Here is a 16,193-nt window from a genome sequence, read left to right on the forward strand (position 1 = left end):
GTCCATCAATGACCATGTGCTGAAATTCAAGCAACTGGCCGATATTACAACTCAGTAACATTCCCCTATATTAAGTAGCACAGTTTTTCTGAACTCCTCCCTGGACATCCCTAGCTCCGTACTCTCTGTGGGGTCACGCTGATACACATTGTTTCCCTACAGTCCCACTTATCACAGAATAACAGGATGGTTTGGGCTGGAAGGGACCTTAGAGCCCATCTCATTCCAACCTCCTGCCATGCACAGAGACACCTTCCACTAGCCAGGTTGCTCCAAGCCCCGTCCAACCTGGCCTTGGACACTTCCAGGGGTGGGGAGTCCTCAGCCTGTCTGGACCAGCCGCTGCAGTGCCCCCCACCCTCCCAGAAGAGTTCCTCACTGTGCACGGTGAGCTCCGTGCTGGAGGTGCTGGATCCCGCGGGATTTGCCGCTGTGCAGGTGTAGCGGCCGCCGTCCCCGGGCTGCACAAACAGGATCTGCAGAGCTCCCGTGCTCAGGATCCTCCTTCGCATGGACTCTGTTATCTGCTGCCCATCCTTATGCCAGCTGATCTCTGGCCCAGGGTAGCCTTCAGCCTCACACTGCAGAGTGACAGACTGATCAACAGCAATGACGTATTCCTTCACGTGGGACTTGATAACCGGAGGAACTGGAAGGAACAAAGACAATTATTAAAAGAAGTAGATGCTGTAAGAAGCATGGAACACTTTATATCTTAGTGAAAATAATTCTAAAAGCATATCCTAAAGCAGACATCAAACTAAAAGAAATAAACCTGCTGGGCTCTGTTCAGCATCACATCAAACAGGAAAGCACTTAGGTCCCTTTCTATTGCTCAGAATTGTGTTTGGACCAAGAGAAGGCATTGAAAAAGTGATTTACCTTGAACTTTCAGCTTGATCTTCCCCAGAGCAGTGCCAGCTGGATTCTGAGCAACGCACATGTATGTGCCACCATCTTCCACAGCTGCTCTGGCAATCTGCAAACTGCCACTCGGCTGGATGATGTAACTGTTCCCTAAAGCAAATATAATTGAAGTATGCCACTTCTGGTTTGATGTTTGGTTTTAAATGAATGGAGAGGAGGAACCCAAGTTTCAGAAAAGAAAATGGGTGTCTGTGTCATGGGAGCAGGCGGGGTCCCAGGCTTTGGGAGGATACCTGTGGTGATGATGTTGATGCCCTCCTTCTGCCATGTGATCACAGGCTGAGGAGTGCCTGTGGCCTCACAGGGCAGCACAATGGGATTGTTCACAATGACATCCAATGCCCCCGGCTGGGCCTGTATAACGGGCGCCTCTGTGGAATGAAAGAAAAAGGAAAAGCAGAACATTCAAGGCTAGGAAAATACAGAAGAGCACTAAAATTGCACAACCTGAGCAGGCTGAAGTAGCAATGCTGGCTGCCAGAACAGCCTTGCTCTTCAGCCTCCATCTTACCATGCACATGCAGAGTGACATGCCTGTGGGCAGAGCCCGCGGCGTTCCGGGCCACGCAGGTGTACCTGCCCCCGTGGGCCAGCTGGGCAGAGGGGATCTCCACAGCTCCTGGGGCAGAGAGAGCACCACAACATGCAGAGTATCCTCGAGACACAGGTGCTCCCTTGCAGCATCCCTCATTTCATTCCAAGCCATCGGAGAGGGAATCTTTGGGGGATTGTTTGCATTTCTGTAATTCATTACTTACAGATGTGCCTGACTGCACTGATTTCCTGCAGCACATTACCTGAAGAGAGAATTCTGTAGCCATCTCCTCTAGGAAGCAACTTGATGCCATTTTTGGTCCAATGAACTGAGGGGATGGGAACTCCAGAGGCGGTGCAGGAAACCACAACTGGAGACAGCTTTGTTACCAGGAGCTCTGTGGCTTCATCTGCTATGGATGGGGGCACTGAAAATGAAGAGCAGGGCAAAGGTTATTTGCCCATGTTCACTTGTTATAAATCCTTGGAAATACCAGAGACTTATGGATATCAGTATCAAAGAGGAATGAAATAAAAATCTCAACATTGGAACACCTCAAGGAAGTTCTGGGTGCCACACACATGTAATAGCAATATCCCCTGTACCTTGAACAGTGAGCTCAACTGCTCTTTGATCTTCTCCTGCATCATTTGACACAGAGCACTCATAGACAGCAGTGTCATCCACAGTGGGAGAAATGATTACTAAGGAACCTGAAGACAGAAGTCTGAACAAAGGAAAAAGAAAGTAAAAGCCATTAAAATACGTCTTTCCTTCTCAGGTAATCAGCCCACTGAATTTGCTAGCTAGACAAGGTAGTGTTTAAGCACAGCTAGATTTTTCAAGTGCCAAAATCATCCCTGAAAACTTGAAACCCAGAGTGAAACAGAAAACACCTCTCACCTGTATGTATTCTGGTTCTGGTCAACACTAAGCAGATGCCCATTCTTTTTCCAGCTAATTGCTGGTCTGGGAATTCCAGTGGCTTCACAAGGCAAAGTGGTTTGCACATTTACAGTAACTGTGATATTCGTCTGCCCAGGAGCAATAGCTGGAGGAACTAAGGACAAACAAAGCCTAATTATTTAGAACAATTACACACACACACACACACACACACACACATATATATGCACACCCACACATTTCTCTCATACCTAAATATGTTGAGCTGAACTGTCTGAACACATTGACTTAATTTTTATAAAGACTGATTTGACAGCAGTAAACCAATTAACACAGAGCACGGGGTGCGTCAAGTCTTCCTAGTTCAGAATAAGGAATAAATAGTTCATTCTCAGGAATACTTGGGATGTATTCCTAAGACTGTACATTTCTCCCTTTTTTTTTTTTTTACCAGAGCAGCTAAGAAGGGGCTAAACTGAAACTGCCTCTGGCAGAAGAAACCTGCTGTCAGCAGCTTCAGCCCCAAGCTTTACCAAGGACGTGCAGGTCGACGCGCTGGCGCTCGCTGCCCACAGCGTTGGTGGCCATGCACACGTATCTGCCCGAGTCAGCCACCTGTGCCCAGGGGATGTGCAGGGACCCATCCTCCAACACGGAATACCTGCAACAGAGCAAATGGTGCTGCCCACCATCCATCCACAGGGCCATGGGCTGCCCTGGCAGCGCAGAGCAAGAGATGACTCAGGAGACGCAACCAACGGCCTGAAAGTGCCATGCGTTCATCGGGGCGCAGAGTTTTCTCACATATTTCACTCTTTCCCAGCACATCCATTTCCCAAAGAAATGATGAAATCTGGCTGACATGGTGATTTCACATAAATTATACTGGATTTACAGAAAACAGCCAACCCCCTTTTTTATGGTTTCTCATTTAACCTTAAAAACCCTAATTAATGCCTGTACTTTTTCTTTGCAATATAACAGAATTCCTTAGCATTTGCTCAGTTCTAGAAAATACCAAACTACTTCCCTATAAAACAGTCAGAAGACAGAAACCATTCACTGTAATAAAAGTTGGTACTAGAACATGTATAAAAAGTTTCATGTATTAGAAAGTACAGAATAGCTTTTGGTCTGCGTGAATTGCTTGGCTTCATCCTGAAAGTCCGTGTACATATAAAAATCTAAAGATCTTTCACATTTACTGCTCAAAATCTCTAATGTCAGAATAATTATTATTATATTTGGTTGCCAAAGGAGTTTTTTTATCCTTCTTAACAGCAAAAGGGTGAAACCTTTGGTGCTGCTACTTTTCTGTAGAACAATTTCATGTCTAATTAAGTTTCTGTAATAAATATGTTCTTAAATAGCAATGAAGAATATTTATGCTGACTTCTGGACAATACCTGGAATTGTTTCCAGTAAAAACAGCCCCATCCTTCCTCCAGGTGATCCTGGGGGCTGGGACTCCTTCTGCAGCACACTCCAGCAGGGCAGAGGCATTGATGTGCACCACAGCAGTCTGGGGGCTGCTCCGGATCGTGGGAGCCACTGCAAGGGAGAATTGCTGATAATACAAAGGAAGTAATTCTACATTGCCATGATTGAAACTGAACACATGAAAAGAGGTGCAGCAGCAGGTTTGGGGTCACTGGAAAGACAGGAACAAATTTCTTACCATTCTGGGCGATGGTAATTGCCAAGGTGCAGCAGGGAAGGAGAAAGAAAGTTTGGCTGAAGTGCACTGCAAAGGTCAGCTCTGCAAGTTAGTGCAAAGGGCATCACAGCTAAAACAGTGGGAGTTCAGCACATGGAATTCAGCAAGCTAAGTTAGTGGGGATACCCTTGCTTCCTGATTACTCTCTGACAAAAAAGGACTTCAGCTGGACCAGGTAAGGCAAATCATTGGGAGCAGAGTGTAAGGCAGGGCCCATGTGACTGGGCTGGGAACAGAACAGAAAAAGGGAAAAAGTTCCCTCCAGTCACCTGACTGTGAGAGTAGAACAGCTTCTCATCAGACTAGAGGTGAGAAAATAAAAAGGTTTAAAATGGAGCTCAGGGCTATGGTAGCACAGGACAAGTATCGAGCATAAGGTCTCTCAAGCCCTGTCCTCTCCAGGTGCAGAGAAGCTGCCACAGCTCTCAAGTAACCTGCCAAAGTGGTGGCCAAGCCAGCTGTGAAACCTTGTTCCCTAGGTGCCAGTCAAATGCTTCTAACAATTGCTCTGGGTTTGTCCAAGAGTGTTTGTCAGTCCTGGACATGGGTGTTCGCTCTGGATGTATCCTGACTCCATGTCAGATGATGGCTAGATGCAGCCCCTGCTCACAGAAGCACAGATGGATGGAGAGTGAGCCATGGGGAGTGCCCAGCAGGTCCCTTAGTCTGGGGGCCAGCTGTGGACTCAGCAGTGGGACACGAGGCCGTGCACATGGCCCCACAGTTTGGGCATGGCCTGAGTGGCCAACACGTGCCTGGAAAGCAACCACAAATGCTCAGTCCCTGCTGCCTGAGCTCCTGCAGAAACGCCATGCAAAGCCCAAGCTGCCTGAGGCTGCTCCATGACGTTACCGTGCACTGCCAGCAGGAACTCCCTGGTGGTTTCCCCTGCCACGTTCCTGGCCACGCAGGTGTATCTGGCGCTGTCACCCAGCTCGGCGTTGTTGATCTGCAGGTACCTCCCGCTGGACAGGATCCGCAGCCGGGGGCCTCCCTGTGGGCACACAGACACAGGCAGGGGTTTAGAGCTTCACTGCTGGCCTCTCGTGAGCACTGAACATCCTTCCACTGCACAGCAATAAAAGCCAGGAGAGAAGGGCACCGATAAACCAGGGACCAAACTCATTGCTGCCTTTACATCCCTGAAGAGAAGAGGGTAGTTTTCAAAACTTATCACTGCTTACTGGCTCTCCATTGAAACCCCTGCTGGGGCTTGTGCCTGAAGGAGGCAGCTGTTACAGAGCCAAAGGGCTCTGGAGTTTTAATGGAAGGGGAAGCTAATAGCACATGATTAATTTAATATCTTTATGATCTATGCACTCCACAGGCAGAAGGAATAGAAGTTTCTCTACACTGTTCTTCCAGCATCACAGACTGGCTCAGGTGGGAAGCAGCACAGGCTTAGCCAGCTCAGTTTACCAGCCAGGAGTTCACCAGCCAGCAGTTCTGGGCACAGGCTGCCCCTCTTCCCAGCGCTACAGTGACTCCACAGCCCCTGCCAGGAGCCAGTTCAGTGAGAGCACTGTTACCATACCCAGCCTGTGTCGTGCCTGCATCAATCACTGACAGCAACATCAGCTACGAGTGCTCAGAGACCTGACTGGATAAAAACCAGCAGGAAAAAGAGCACAAACTCAGTTCTTCCAGTATGTGCCACCCTCTGGATAGAATTGAAAGCTGACATTCCCATCTACTCTTCCGGTTAGAGAGTCTGAGAAGGGCATCCCAGAGAAGTGAAACTCCTCTGGTTCTGCAGTAGCACGCTGGTAGCCTGCTTCACACCAGGCACCAGCTCCAAGGCTGCAGTGCAGGGCTGGAGCTCTCAGGTGACCCAATTCACTAGCAGGGGGGGTTATTGACAGATTTTGGGCAATCACTGGCCTTTCCTGTTGAGAACACAACCTGTGTGATGGTTTCTAAACACAGAAACCTAGAGATGACATAAGACAGGGGATGAAGCTGTAACTTAATCCTTAGGCTCTACTCAAAGTAATCCAGAAAACCGACTTCGGAAAAAAAATACAAATTCAGCAAGTCTTGAAGTATCTGAAAAAAGACAGGTTAGGCCAGGAGGCTCCTATCTACTTCTTTTCTTAACCCTCAAAGTGCATTTCCAAAATCCCTGAAGAGTGCCAGAACTCCAAAGCTGCTGGAGGCCAGATCTTTCCATAGTTCTGCTGCCAGAGAAGGTGGTGCTGCACAATTCCATCACTCAGGATACAGAGATGGACTAGGGCAGGCCTGACACCTCAAAATCTGCTCACTGGAAGACAACAAAAGCAGGAGGAATGACACCCCCCACAACAAGGCTGCTTCACAAAACCAGTGATACTTAAATTGAAATAACACTGCAGGCCGAGAACCTGCCTTTCTCCAGCCCTCTCGTCACTGTGACACCTTCACTTTTCCAGGCAAAGGGGATGATTTGCCAAGGAGCTCCTCACCTCTCTTCCCACACCCAAGGACACCCATTTCCAGATGCTCAGGATTAGTCAGCTGTTACATTTCTTTGGGGTTGAGAAAGCAACCAGGCATTGGGGAGGACACTGATTTCTCCTGATGTCTAGAATATCAGCTCATGGGTGGGGAGGCTCTGGCACACGGTGCCCAGAGAAGCTGTGGCTGCCCCTGGATCCCTGGAAGGTTGGATGGGGCTTGGAGCATCCTGGGCTAGTGGAAGGTGTCCCTGCCCATGGCAGGGGGTGGAACTGGATGGGCTTTAAGGTCCCAAGAAGCCTCAGTCCTCACATTCTGACAAGAATTCACAAGGCAGGAGGAGAACCAGCAGTGCAAAGATAATTTCCAGGTTACTGGCTGAGCACCTCAGTATTTCCTCTACTTTCGTTTCCTGGTGAATATTTTTAACAGCAGCTGCTTTTCATGGTTTATGTTCGCTAAGCATTGCTTTTAAAACACAAGCTTTCCAATGAAGGCTAAGGCAAAAAGCATTCATATATTTTATTTCCATGCCTTGTTCATCCTTGTTTTCATTAAAAAACCCCACTACCCAATTAAAGAATTAACTGTCCAGGAGTAGAACGTTCCTGTTAAATTTGTTTCCAGCTGGTTCCTGGGCTACATTAAGATCATGGTCCCTAGCAGCACTTTGTAAGACATGTTCACCCACCACATCCTTCTTCCAGTAATATTTAATTCTTCTAAATCTACCACAGAGAAAGAGCCTGAGGAATGGCATGTCAGAGGAAAGGAAACAAGCGGAAACTTGGGTGAAGGTTTAGTGATGAATCACAGTTAAGGGAGACGATTCATAATCTGTATTTGTTTCCTCTTTATTGATGAATAAAGGTTGAGAGAAAACTTTAATGAAGTTCAATTAATAACTGAACTTCAATATTTAGTTGAAAAGCACCTGTGAGTGATCCCAAGGATGGGAAGGAAAAAAATTCTTTCTGTATAAACCATCCTCATCTTGCTAATTGTCTCTCAACCAGCAAAGACTCTCTGCCTTGCCAGCGTCTTGGCACTATGGAATTCTGAGTGGGAAGGATGCACTTGGTACAAAATCTGGTGATTAGCAACCCATTTTCTTTTAAAGAATTTCAGTTCCTTTCTAAATGCTGCTAGAGTAGGAGGATGCATAATATAGCCAAAGGAAACACAGAGTGCAGTCTTGTCTCAGCTACCTTTCCTTGGAAGCCATTCAGGAGTTTACCGAAGGCTTCTAGCATTGCTCAGAGGATCCAGGAGGAGCAAGGGATCCCCCTAAAGGAAAAAAGAACAAGTAACAGCGGGATGGCCACTTCACATGCCTGCTGGCTCTGGGGGCTCAGTTGGGGCTGACTGCAGTGGCACTGGGGCTACCCAGCTGCTGTGAGTTCCGGGCACGTAACTCGGGCTGAGGGGAGAGAGAGCGGAGCAAGAGACCTCGAGCACTGCTGTGACAAGTGCAGGGAGCAAAAGGCCAGCACGAAGGCTGGAGCCTCAGTACCTCCAGCAGCTCTCCGTCCTTCAGCCAGGAGATGGTGGGAGGAGGCACAGCGTCCGACCTGCACTCCAGAATGACCTGGCTGTTCTGCAGCACTGCCACCTCCTGGGGCCCTCCGGCACCAGCGATGTTGGGGGGGACTGGCACAAAGACAGAGAACAAAATCAACACCACACATATGAACCATCAGGAGGACTACTTATTGAAAACTTCCAATTTATCTCAAGTTTAAAATAAATGCAAAGCTGTGGTATCATTAATTAGTTCTTCCTCTCAATACCTATGTTAAATACATCAGTATATTCCACATCTCTATAGAGTGAGCACAAGAAACTTGATCCAGCCAAATACTGACATCTGTGAGCTTCCTGGATATTCAAAATAAGACTTGGAATTGTAACAGAAATCAGGTGGAACTTCCCTGCTAATTGTATATCACATTCAGAATAACCATCCTTAACCAGAAACATTAATTATGACTATATGGTGTAATATCACAGAGTATTTCATCTTTAGGAATATGTGTTTGTTAAATGAGATGCTGACATGTACCTTAGCAGTTTACACTTTGAAGAAATTTTTTTTTTCCCCCAAGTTAAACTTACCATGCACTCGTACCAAATATTCCTTATCATCATCCCCTGCCAGGCTAGATGCCAAACACATGTATCTTCCTGTGTCCTCCACCTGGAAACACAGGGACAACTTCAGCAGAAACCTCAGATTATGGGAAAAATTCAGCAAAACCAAGAAATACAAACACAGTAACAACATACAACAGGCAGCACCTGAACACAAGCACAGGCGATACAGAATTCCTGGAAAGAAAGTGATGAAGTTCTTGAATACTTCTTTATTTTACTGTGATGGGGTTACTCAGAGATGGCTCAGGAGTTGCAGGACTCCATAAGATCTCTCTGGATAATGTGTCTCCAGCACTAAAGATGGAACTGGCTGTAGCGATCCATCTAAGGAAGGCTCAGGTTTGGGCACTGGGGAAATCCTTTTGTGCACAGTGTCATTAACATCTTGATGGTTTCTCCTTCCTATAAACTCCTCGTTCTACAGCCCAGAAGTGTTGGTCTTACAAACAAAACAAGCAGCAATCAATCCCAAGCCCTATCCCACTTCTGTCTGGGGAACTTCACCTGGGCATCCACAGCTGGATCCAACCTTAGTTTATTGATTCAGGTTTTTAAAGCTTGTTTGCCCTGGACCCTTCTCTAACCACCAATGCAGGTGGGTGAATTTTAGGGATTTTTAGGACACCTCTGAGGATGGTCCTAAGGCAGGAACCATTTTAGAGATTGCAGAACTGAGCCTGTTTTGAAACAAACACTACCTGAGCACTGGTTATTCGGAGGGCTTCTCCTAGCACGTGAATATTGTCAGTCTGCAGCAGTGGGCGCCCATCCTTCATCCATGAGATTTTGGGCACTGGGATGCCAGAGGAGATGCAGAGAAGCTCAAGTGCGTTGTTAACAATGACAGAGAGCTCTTCTGGTTCATCTGAACCATTAATACGAGGTGGCTCTGTGGAAGGAAAAACATTCTAGTTCTTTATGGACTCAAAACACCTCTAAAAACCAACTGAAAACATGATCTTGTGGGTAGAGTCTGTAGAATTAGTCTACATTAAATTATTTCTGTGTATCATGAACTCACTGAGGAAGTCAGGTAATTTCTATCTGAATCTGCCTATTAATTTTATGATTTAGTATTACTAGTTGGAAAATGTTTTCAAAAACACAGGTAAAACATATATAATTTCAGCAAATATATTTATCAGCCTTTTAACTGTTGTGCTTTCAGCTGCGCATCTTCCTGTCAAACTGAATTTCTGCTAAGCAAAGATACTAATTTATAGCATATGGTTATATTAATTATAGCACATTTCAGTACTTGGGAAATACATACTGCATTGCACATTCACACATCTTTAGGTATCTTTCATTTCCTTATTTCTCTCATTTATCATTTATTGAAACGACCAGGCTGGACAGGGCTTGGAGCAACCTGGGATAGTGGAAAGTGTCCCTGCCCATGGCAGGGGGTGAAACTGGATAGGCTTTAAGGTGCCTCCCAACCCAAATCATGCTGGCATACTGTGAGCCTATGAAATACTCCTTATCCCTGAAGCTGTTTTAAGTGTCACGTCACTGCTCACGCTGTGAGGTGACCACTCACCCAGCACCTTCAGGACGAAGTGCTTGCTGCTCTGTCCGGCGGCATTGGAGGCCACGCAGGTGTATCCGCCCGTGTCCGCAGGCTCCGCCCTCAGCACCTGCAGCACCATCCCGTGCCTGCTGGAGCTCAGGCGAGCCCCGAGGTGCAGGGCCAGCCCGTCCTTGAGCCACGACACGCTGGGGACAGGGGAGCCATCGCTCACACAGCCCAGGGTGGCCGCGCCGCCCCGCAGCACCAACACCTCCTCCGTGCCCCCCGCGTTGTCCAGGCTGGGCGGCACTGCGGGGACAGAGCTCTGTCACACACAGCTCAGGGACACGGGACAGAGCTCTGTCACACACAGCTCAGGGACACGGGGACAGAGCTCTGTCACACACAGCTCAGGGACACAGGGACAGAGTTCTGTCACACACAGCACAGGGACACAGGGACAGAGTTCTGTCACACACAGCACAGGGACAGGGGGACAGAGCTCTGTCACACACAGCACAGGGACAGGGGGACAGAGCTCTGTCACACACAGCACAGGGACACAGGGACAGAGCTCTGTCACACACAGCTCAGGGACACAGGGACAGAGTTCTGTCACACACAGCACAGGGACAGGGGGACAGAGCTCTGTCACACACAGCACAGGGACACAGGGACAGAGCTCTGTCACACACAGCACAGGGACACAGGGTCAGAGCTCTGTCACACACAGCACAGGGACACGGGGACAGAGCTCTGTCACACACAGCTCAGGGACACAGGGACAGAGTTCTGTCACACACAGCACAGGGACAGGGGGACAGAGCTCTGTCACACACAGCATAGGGACACAGGGACAGAGCTGTGACAGCTCAGGGACACAGGGACAGAGCTCTGTCACACACAGCACAGGGACACAGGGACAGAGTTCTGTCACACACAGCTCAGGGACACAGGGACAGAGCTCTGTCACACACAGCTCAGGGACACAGGGACAGAGCTCTGTCACACACAGCAAAGGGACACAGGGACAGAGCTCTGTCACACACAGCTCAGGGGTATTCTGGGCACAGAACAGCAGGAACAGGTGCCCTTCCACACTTCCCCACTTAAATTCCTGTGCTATACTTCACTTAGAAATTAAATATTATTCTTTCTAAAAAACCTGTGACACATTATGGGAGTTGTAACTAGATGAGCTTTAAGGTTCCATCCAGCCCAAACCACTCCATGATTTTATGACTATGGGTGGTAATTCTGGTAAGGACTTTCTAGGGTTAAAATACTTTCCACTTTAAAAAAAATCCCCAACACTTAAAAAAGTTAGTATTTCCCCAGTGATTACCTCCAAGATATACTTGTGGGTGGCTGTGACAAGGTGTTGGTGAGAAAGAAAGCTGAAGAGCAGGTTTAAGAAATTTAGAACTAAGACTATTTACATAAGGCATTTCAGAGACACTCACCCAAAACTCTCAGGTTGTAGTGTTTGTTGTGCACTCCAGCCCTGTTAGATGCTACACAAGTGTACACTCCAGTATCAGATATCTGCACTCGGGCAAGCCTAAGGAAAAAAGCAATTTAAGCAAGCTGTAAATGGAATACATGGAACACGTTACCTTTATTATGGCATGGTTTGGATCAAATTTTACTCTTGCTTCCAAAAATAGAGCAGAATTATGCTGATACCGCAAAAGAGAACAGAAAGTGAGCTAGTTAAAAGAAACGAGAACCAACCTGAGGATCTGCCCAGCTGAGAGCAGCCTTATCTGGGAGGAGACAGACAGAGGGAGGCCGTTCTTCAGCCAGTGGAGCTGTGGTGGGGGGGTCCCAGCAGCAGCACATTCAATATTTAGGGAGGTGTCCAAAAGGGCAGTGAGCTCCTCTGCTTCGTCTTTACTATTGGCTATCGTTGGAGGAACTGCATTTTGTAAATGACGGAAAGGAATGTATTAAAACAGGCTCTTGAAACCATTCCACCTTGCAGGAAATCCTGCCCCTAATGCCCCACTGGTAATTCAATGAGAAGATCCCATTTTTTGTACAGTAAATCCTGAGACAATAACATTGAGCACTAAAAGCCATCCATTTACATATTTCAAATCAGAGGCACTGTACAATGACAGTAGAATGATCTTTGATTTGCCAGCCTGTGGCAAAAAAGGCAGAGCTCAGGGCCTGAAGCTCCTGGGGAGAGGACAGTGCAGGAAGGGATGGGCTGAACCCAGAGCCAGAAGGAACCACTCAAACTCATATCCTTAAATAAATCTTAAATACAGAGTAATCACAGAGGAGGAAAGTTAGTTTATTGATGTCTGGATGCATCTTCTGACTTCATTCTTAAACAGAGGAAGTTCAAAATGCCTAGGTAAGTATTCTGGCTGATTACACTCACTGCTGCCTTGGGGCTCCTTGGGGTCACAGGTTAGTTTGAAAGCCATGCCCTTGGGGGTTCACTACACAAAGAAGCCCAGCCAGGTGCAGCTCCAGGCTCTGGCTCAGTTAGGATCCCATCACTCACTGTCACAGTGACACCAACAAGATCTTTAAGTTGGTTATTGCTTGAACTTCAACCATTACAAACTGAGCACAAACTCCCTGTTGTTGTGCAGAGCCATTCTGTCCCTAAAAGATGTGCTGTGGTCATTCAGGCCTGTTATTTATGATACCAAAGGTCATCCCTTGTTGCTCTACTCGTGCCTGTGTTCCCACTGACTCTGAGTCTGTGTAAGTGGGACAGACACCCACCCTGCTGTGAGATCCTGCCTGGGCAGAACTCTCCCCTCTCCCCTCCACTGTACTTAATGAGCACATTTTTCACATAAAATACCCACTCTCTGTGCTGCTAAAGGGTTACACTCACTATCTACTGGGTGTCAAACTGTGCAATTTCCTCCAACACTCCCTCATTTTTAAACCCTCGGGACCTTTAACTATCAGTTCTCTGCTCTGAGCTGATGTGCTTTGATTGGAATTAGGGAAGACAATACAACAAAACAGCAGTGTCCTAGGAAATCAGCCCCAATATATTTTTTCCCACAAGAAATAAAAATTCATTACAAGCAGAATCCCTCTATTACGAAATCCACCAAAGGAATTAATTCCTGTTTATCCCAAAACACATTTACCAGCAATTTCAACCCTTTTGTCATTGACAGAGCATCCTGTGTAATATCTGCAGCACAGGCAATTGGAAACACGTGCATGCAGGATTCCACTGCAGACAGGCACTCCTCTTTGGGCTCTCCCTTGGGAATGCTCCCAAGGATGGGATTATGGAGCAGACCTTGGGTTTCACATCTGGCAGAACTCACCATATACATTCAGGTTGAAAATCCTGTCCTCCTCTCCTGCAGGATTAGTAGCCACACAAGTGTATTTCCCTGTGTCTGAGGTGAGAGCTCTGGAGATGTTTAATGTGCTGCCATCTGGACTCACTCTACGAGGAGCATCACAAAGCACAGGGAGTTTGTTTAGTGTTCCTCTGACCTGGCAAATCAACAGTCTGGTCTGGACATTTCAGTAACTGCCTCTATGCTTCTGGGAGCTTGGTGAGAGAACCATTGTGTTTTGCAAAATGTTATTGTTAGAGATAGGCTAGGAAGTTTTTCCTAGAGATGTCCTGTTTAACTTTGTTTTAAAATTCAACTCCAGCCAGGCTTTTGAAGGGCCCATAATGAAAAGCATCAAGTAAAATGTTTCCATGGCTCAGATCTTTCCCCTCCAAAGGAACTTAATGACCTTAACAAACTTTGATGAAGCTGATGAACTTTTATGGAATTTATTAACTGAGAAAGATATCAATATCATATACTTATCTCTGTTAAGAAAACAAAATTTTAAAAAACTGAAGTACTAACAAATTATACCTGATTTATAGAAGCTAAGGAGGGAGATGTTCTTAACCTGGCTAAGCTCCAGTTCAACTCTCCTCACACTCCCTCCTTAGGGCCCTCTGAGCTTTAAAATTATAAAAGAGAATGCAGTGTCTGCTTATTTTTCTTGCCTTATTCTTTGCAAATCATCGCTGGCAATTGTTTTTCCATCCTTCAGCCACTGCACGTCTGGGGTGGGCACTCCACTGGCACTGCAGAGCAGCTGGACACTCTGTCCCAGGAGGACACTGACCTCACTCGGCATCTCAGAGCCAGCAATGCTGGGAGGAACTGGAAATGCACCATGAAGGAAAGAGATTCAGCAGCAAGAAACGTAACCTGAACTAGAAACAGCCACACTGCAGTAGCTTGTGAGCACCAGCATTTAGTGCAGCACCTGGGGCAGGTTCTCAGCAGCTGTGGCTGCCCCTGGATCCCTGGAAGTGTCCAAGGCCTCGTTGGATGGGACTTGGAGCACCCTGGCCTAGTGGAAGGTGTCCCTGCCCATGGCAGGGGTTGGCACTGGATAGGCTTTAAGGTCCCTTCCAGCCCAAACCAGTCTGCAATTCTGTGACCAACATCATCATAGTCCTGTGAACGGCCACACTAATTACATCCTAATCAAAGTCATTTCCAGCCTGTATTCCCAAGGAACAAGGCTGACAGTCCTGATATCCATGAAGTCAAGACTGTCAGTCCCACTAACAAGTTTTGAGCATTTCAAGCAATTTCAGACACATTTGATCAAACAACCACCTTGACATTCCATTCCCAGACTCCGGGAAAAACTGGCAGGCAGGGGTACACCAGTGCAATTAGTGGGGATGAGTCATTAGGAACAGAGGAAAACACAACAGTTGCAGACCAAGGGTGACGCACAGCAAGGCAGGAGACAATTCCATAACAAATAAGGATTTGTCATTTGAGGTGCAGTGTTCCTAAGGAAATTCTGGCAGTAGGTCTTTGCTAACTCCTCCCGTGGCACAACAGGTACCACTGCTCCCAAATCCATCTCCGTGTGCTGCTCCACAGCCAACTAAGGCAGCTCCAGTGCTCAGCAGGAGGAAGGATGTGACCAGCAACAGACACACACAACTTGCACAACTCTGTTCAAGCTCCACAGTCCGGGCTTAAGGATATTCTTTTCCATGCAAATTTTGGACCAGAAGTACTGAATTCTCCAACCACTCTCACCTCTGGTTACAAAAACAACAGTCCAAATTCTCCACTTTTCTACATGGTTATGTGATCTCAGTGTCTCCAGCACAGCGTCACATTCACCCGATGTTCAACCAGTTCTGCTCCCTGCATCCTCCCCATTCCTTACCTTGGATGGAAAGCACATAGGTTTTCTGAGCTTTTCCCTCTGGATTGGAGGCAATACACGTGTAGGTGCCACTGTCCAGGAGCTGAGAGCGAGCGATCTGAAGCTTGCTTCCACCAGATAAAATATGAACTTCAAGAGAATCCAAGTTTTCTGAAAGACATAAACAAGTCATCATTCCAAACCAGACCACAGGGAGCAAACATCTCTTTTGGGAGAAACTGTTCCATCAAAGTTTCAAAACAAAAATTCCAATCAGTTCTCATAGGAGTCTGTCTAGAGACAGATGAAGAAGAAACACAAACCAGACAGCAAACAGCAAAGTGGGGCCTCAAAGCGGGGAAAAAGGGGAGTGAAAAGCACGAGAGAATGTTACCTATTGTTTTTCCATTCTTAAGCCACACTAATGTGGGTGGAGGAATTCCAGTAGCATCACACACAAAAGTGACAGGATTACTGATGGATTCACTGACCAACTCTTGCTCAGGGCCGTCTATACTTGGAGGCACTGTGAATTGAATTGAAGCAGGAAGAATGTTATGTAAACTGATTTTGAATTGCCTAACCTGCAAAGTCTATGTTATTACAGTAATTATTGAAGATGATACAGAAGGTGCTCACCATAAACATTGAGATGGAAATTTTTATCATCTCGTCCTGCAATATTTATGGCTTTGCACACATACTGGCCCGTGTCAGAAACCTAAAATAAAAGCAAGTTTTAAGAGAAATCATCATGGAGTCTTACTTTAAAGCTACAGTTTAGAGACATTAACAGCCTGTGCCTCTGCTGACTCAAGGTGTTTCTC

The 16,193-nt window shown here is 46.8% G+C and overlaps 1 protein-coding gene across 1 annotated transcript in view; it reads right to left on the minus strand.

Annotated features, from left to right (window-relative positions):
* The window catches only part of HMCN1 (hemicentin 1), a gene marked incomplete at both ends in the record, with an annotated part of 185,973 nt that overhangs the window by 26,195 nt on the left and 143,585 nt on the right, over window positions 1-16,193 (minus strand). Inside the window, 21 exons of the mRNA XM_082287593.1 lie at window positions 380-649; window positions 883-1,017; window positions 1,161-1,298; window positions 1,439-1,546; window positions 1,725-1,889; window positions 2,068-2,189; window positions 2,366-2,522; window positions 2,902-3,029; window positions 3,775-3,919; window positions 4,938-5,079; window positions 8,035-8,171; window positions 8,637-8,718; window positions 9,374-9,564; window positions 10,219-10,497; window positions 11,652-11,749; window positions 11,923-12,106; window positions 13,500-13,624; window positions 14,192-14,351; window positions 15,388-15,537; window positions 15,761-15,892; window positions 16,006-16,087. Of these exons, the coding sequence (XP_082143719.1) occupies window positions 380-649; window positions 883-1,017; window positions 1,161-1,298; window positions 1,439-1,546; window positions 1,725-1,889; window positions 2,068-2,189; window positions 2,366-2,522; window positions 2,902-3,029; window positions 3,775-3,919; window positions 4,938-5,079; window positions 8,035-8,171; window positions 8,637-8,718; window positions 9,374-9,564; window positions 10,219-10,497; window positions 11,652-11,749; window positions 11,923-12,106; window positions 13,500-13,624; window positions 14,192-14,351; window positions 15,388-15,537; window positions 15,761-15,892; window positions 16,006-16,087 (3,130 nt within the window). The remainder of the gene's footprint in view (window positions 1-379; window positions 650-882; window positions 1,018-1,160; window positions 1,299-1,438; window positions 1,547-1,724; window positions 1,890-2,067; window positions 2,190-2,365; window positions 2,523-2,901; window positions 3,030-3,774; window positions 3,920-4,937; window positions 5,080-8,034; window positions 8,172-8,636; window positions 8,719-9,373; window positions 9,565-10,218; window positions 10,498-11,651; window positions 11,750-11,922; window positions 12,107-13,499; window positions 13,625-14,191; window positions 14,352-15,387; window positions 15,538-15,760; window positions 15,893-16,005; window positions 16,088-16,193) is intronic.

This window comes from Coloeus monedula (genome assembly GCF_965178545.1).
Source record: "Coloeus monedula genome assembly, chromosome: 9".
Lineage (NCBI taxonomy): Eukaryota > Metazoa > Chordata > Aves > Passeriformes > Corvidae > Coloeus > Coloeus monedula.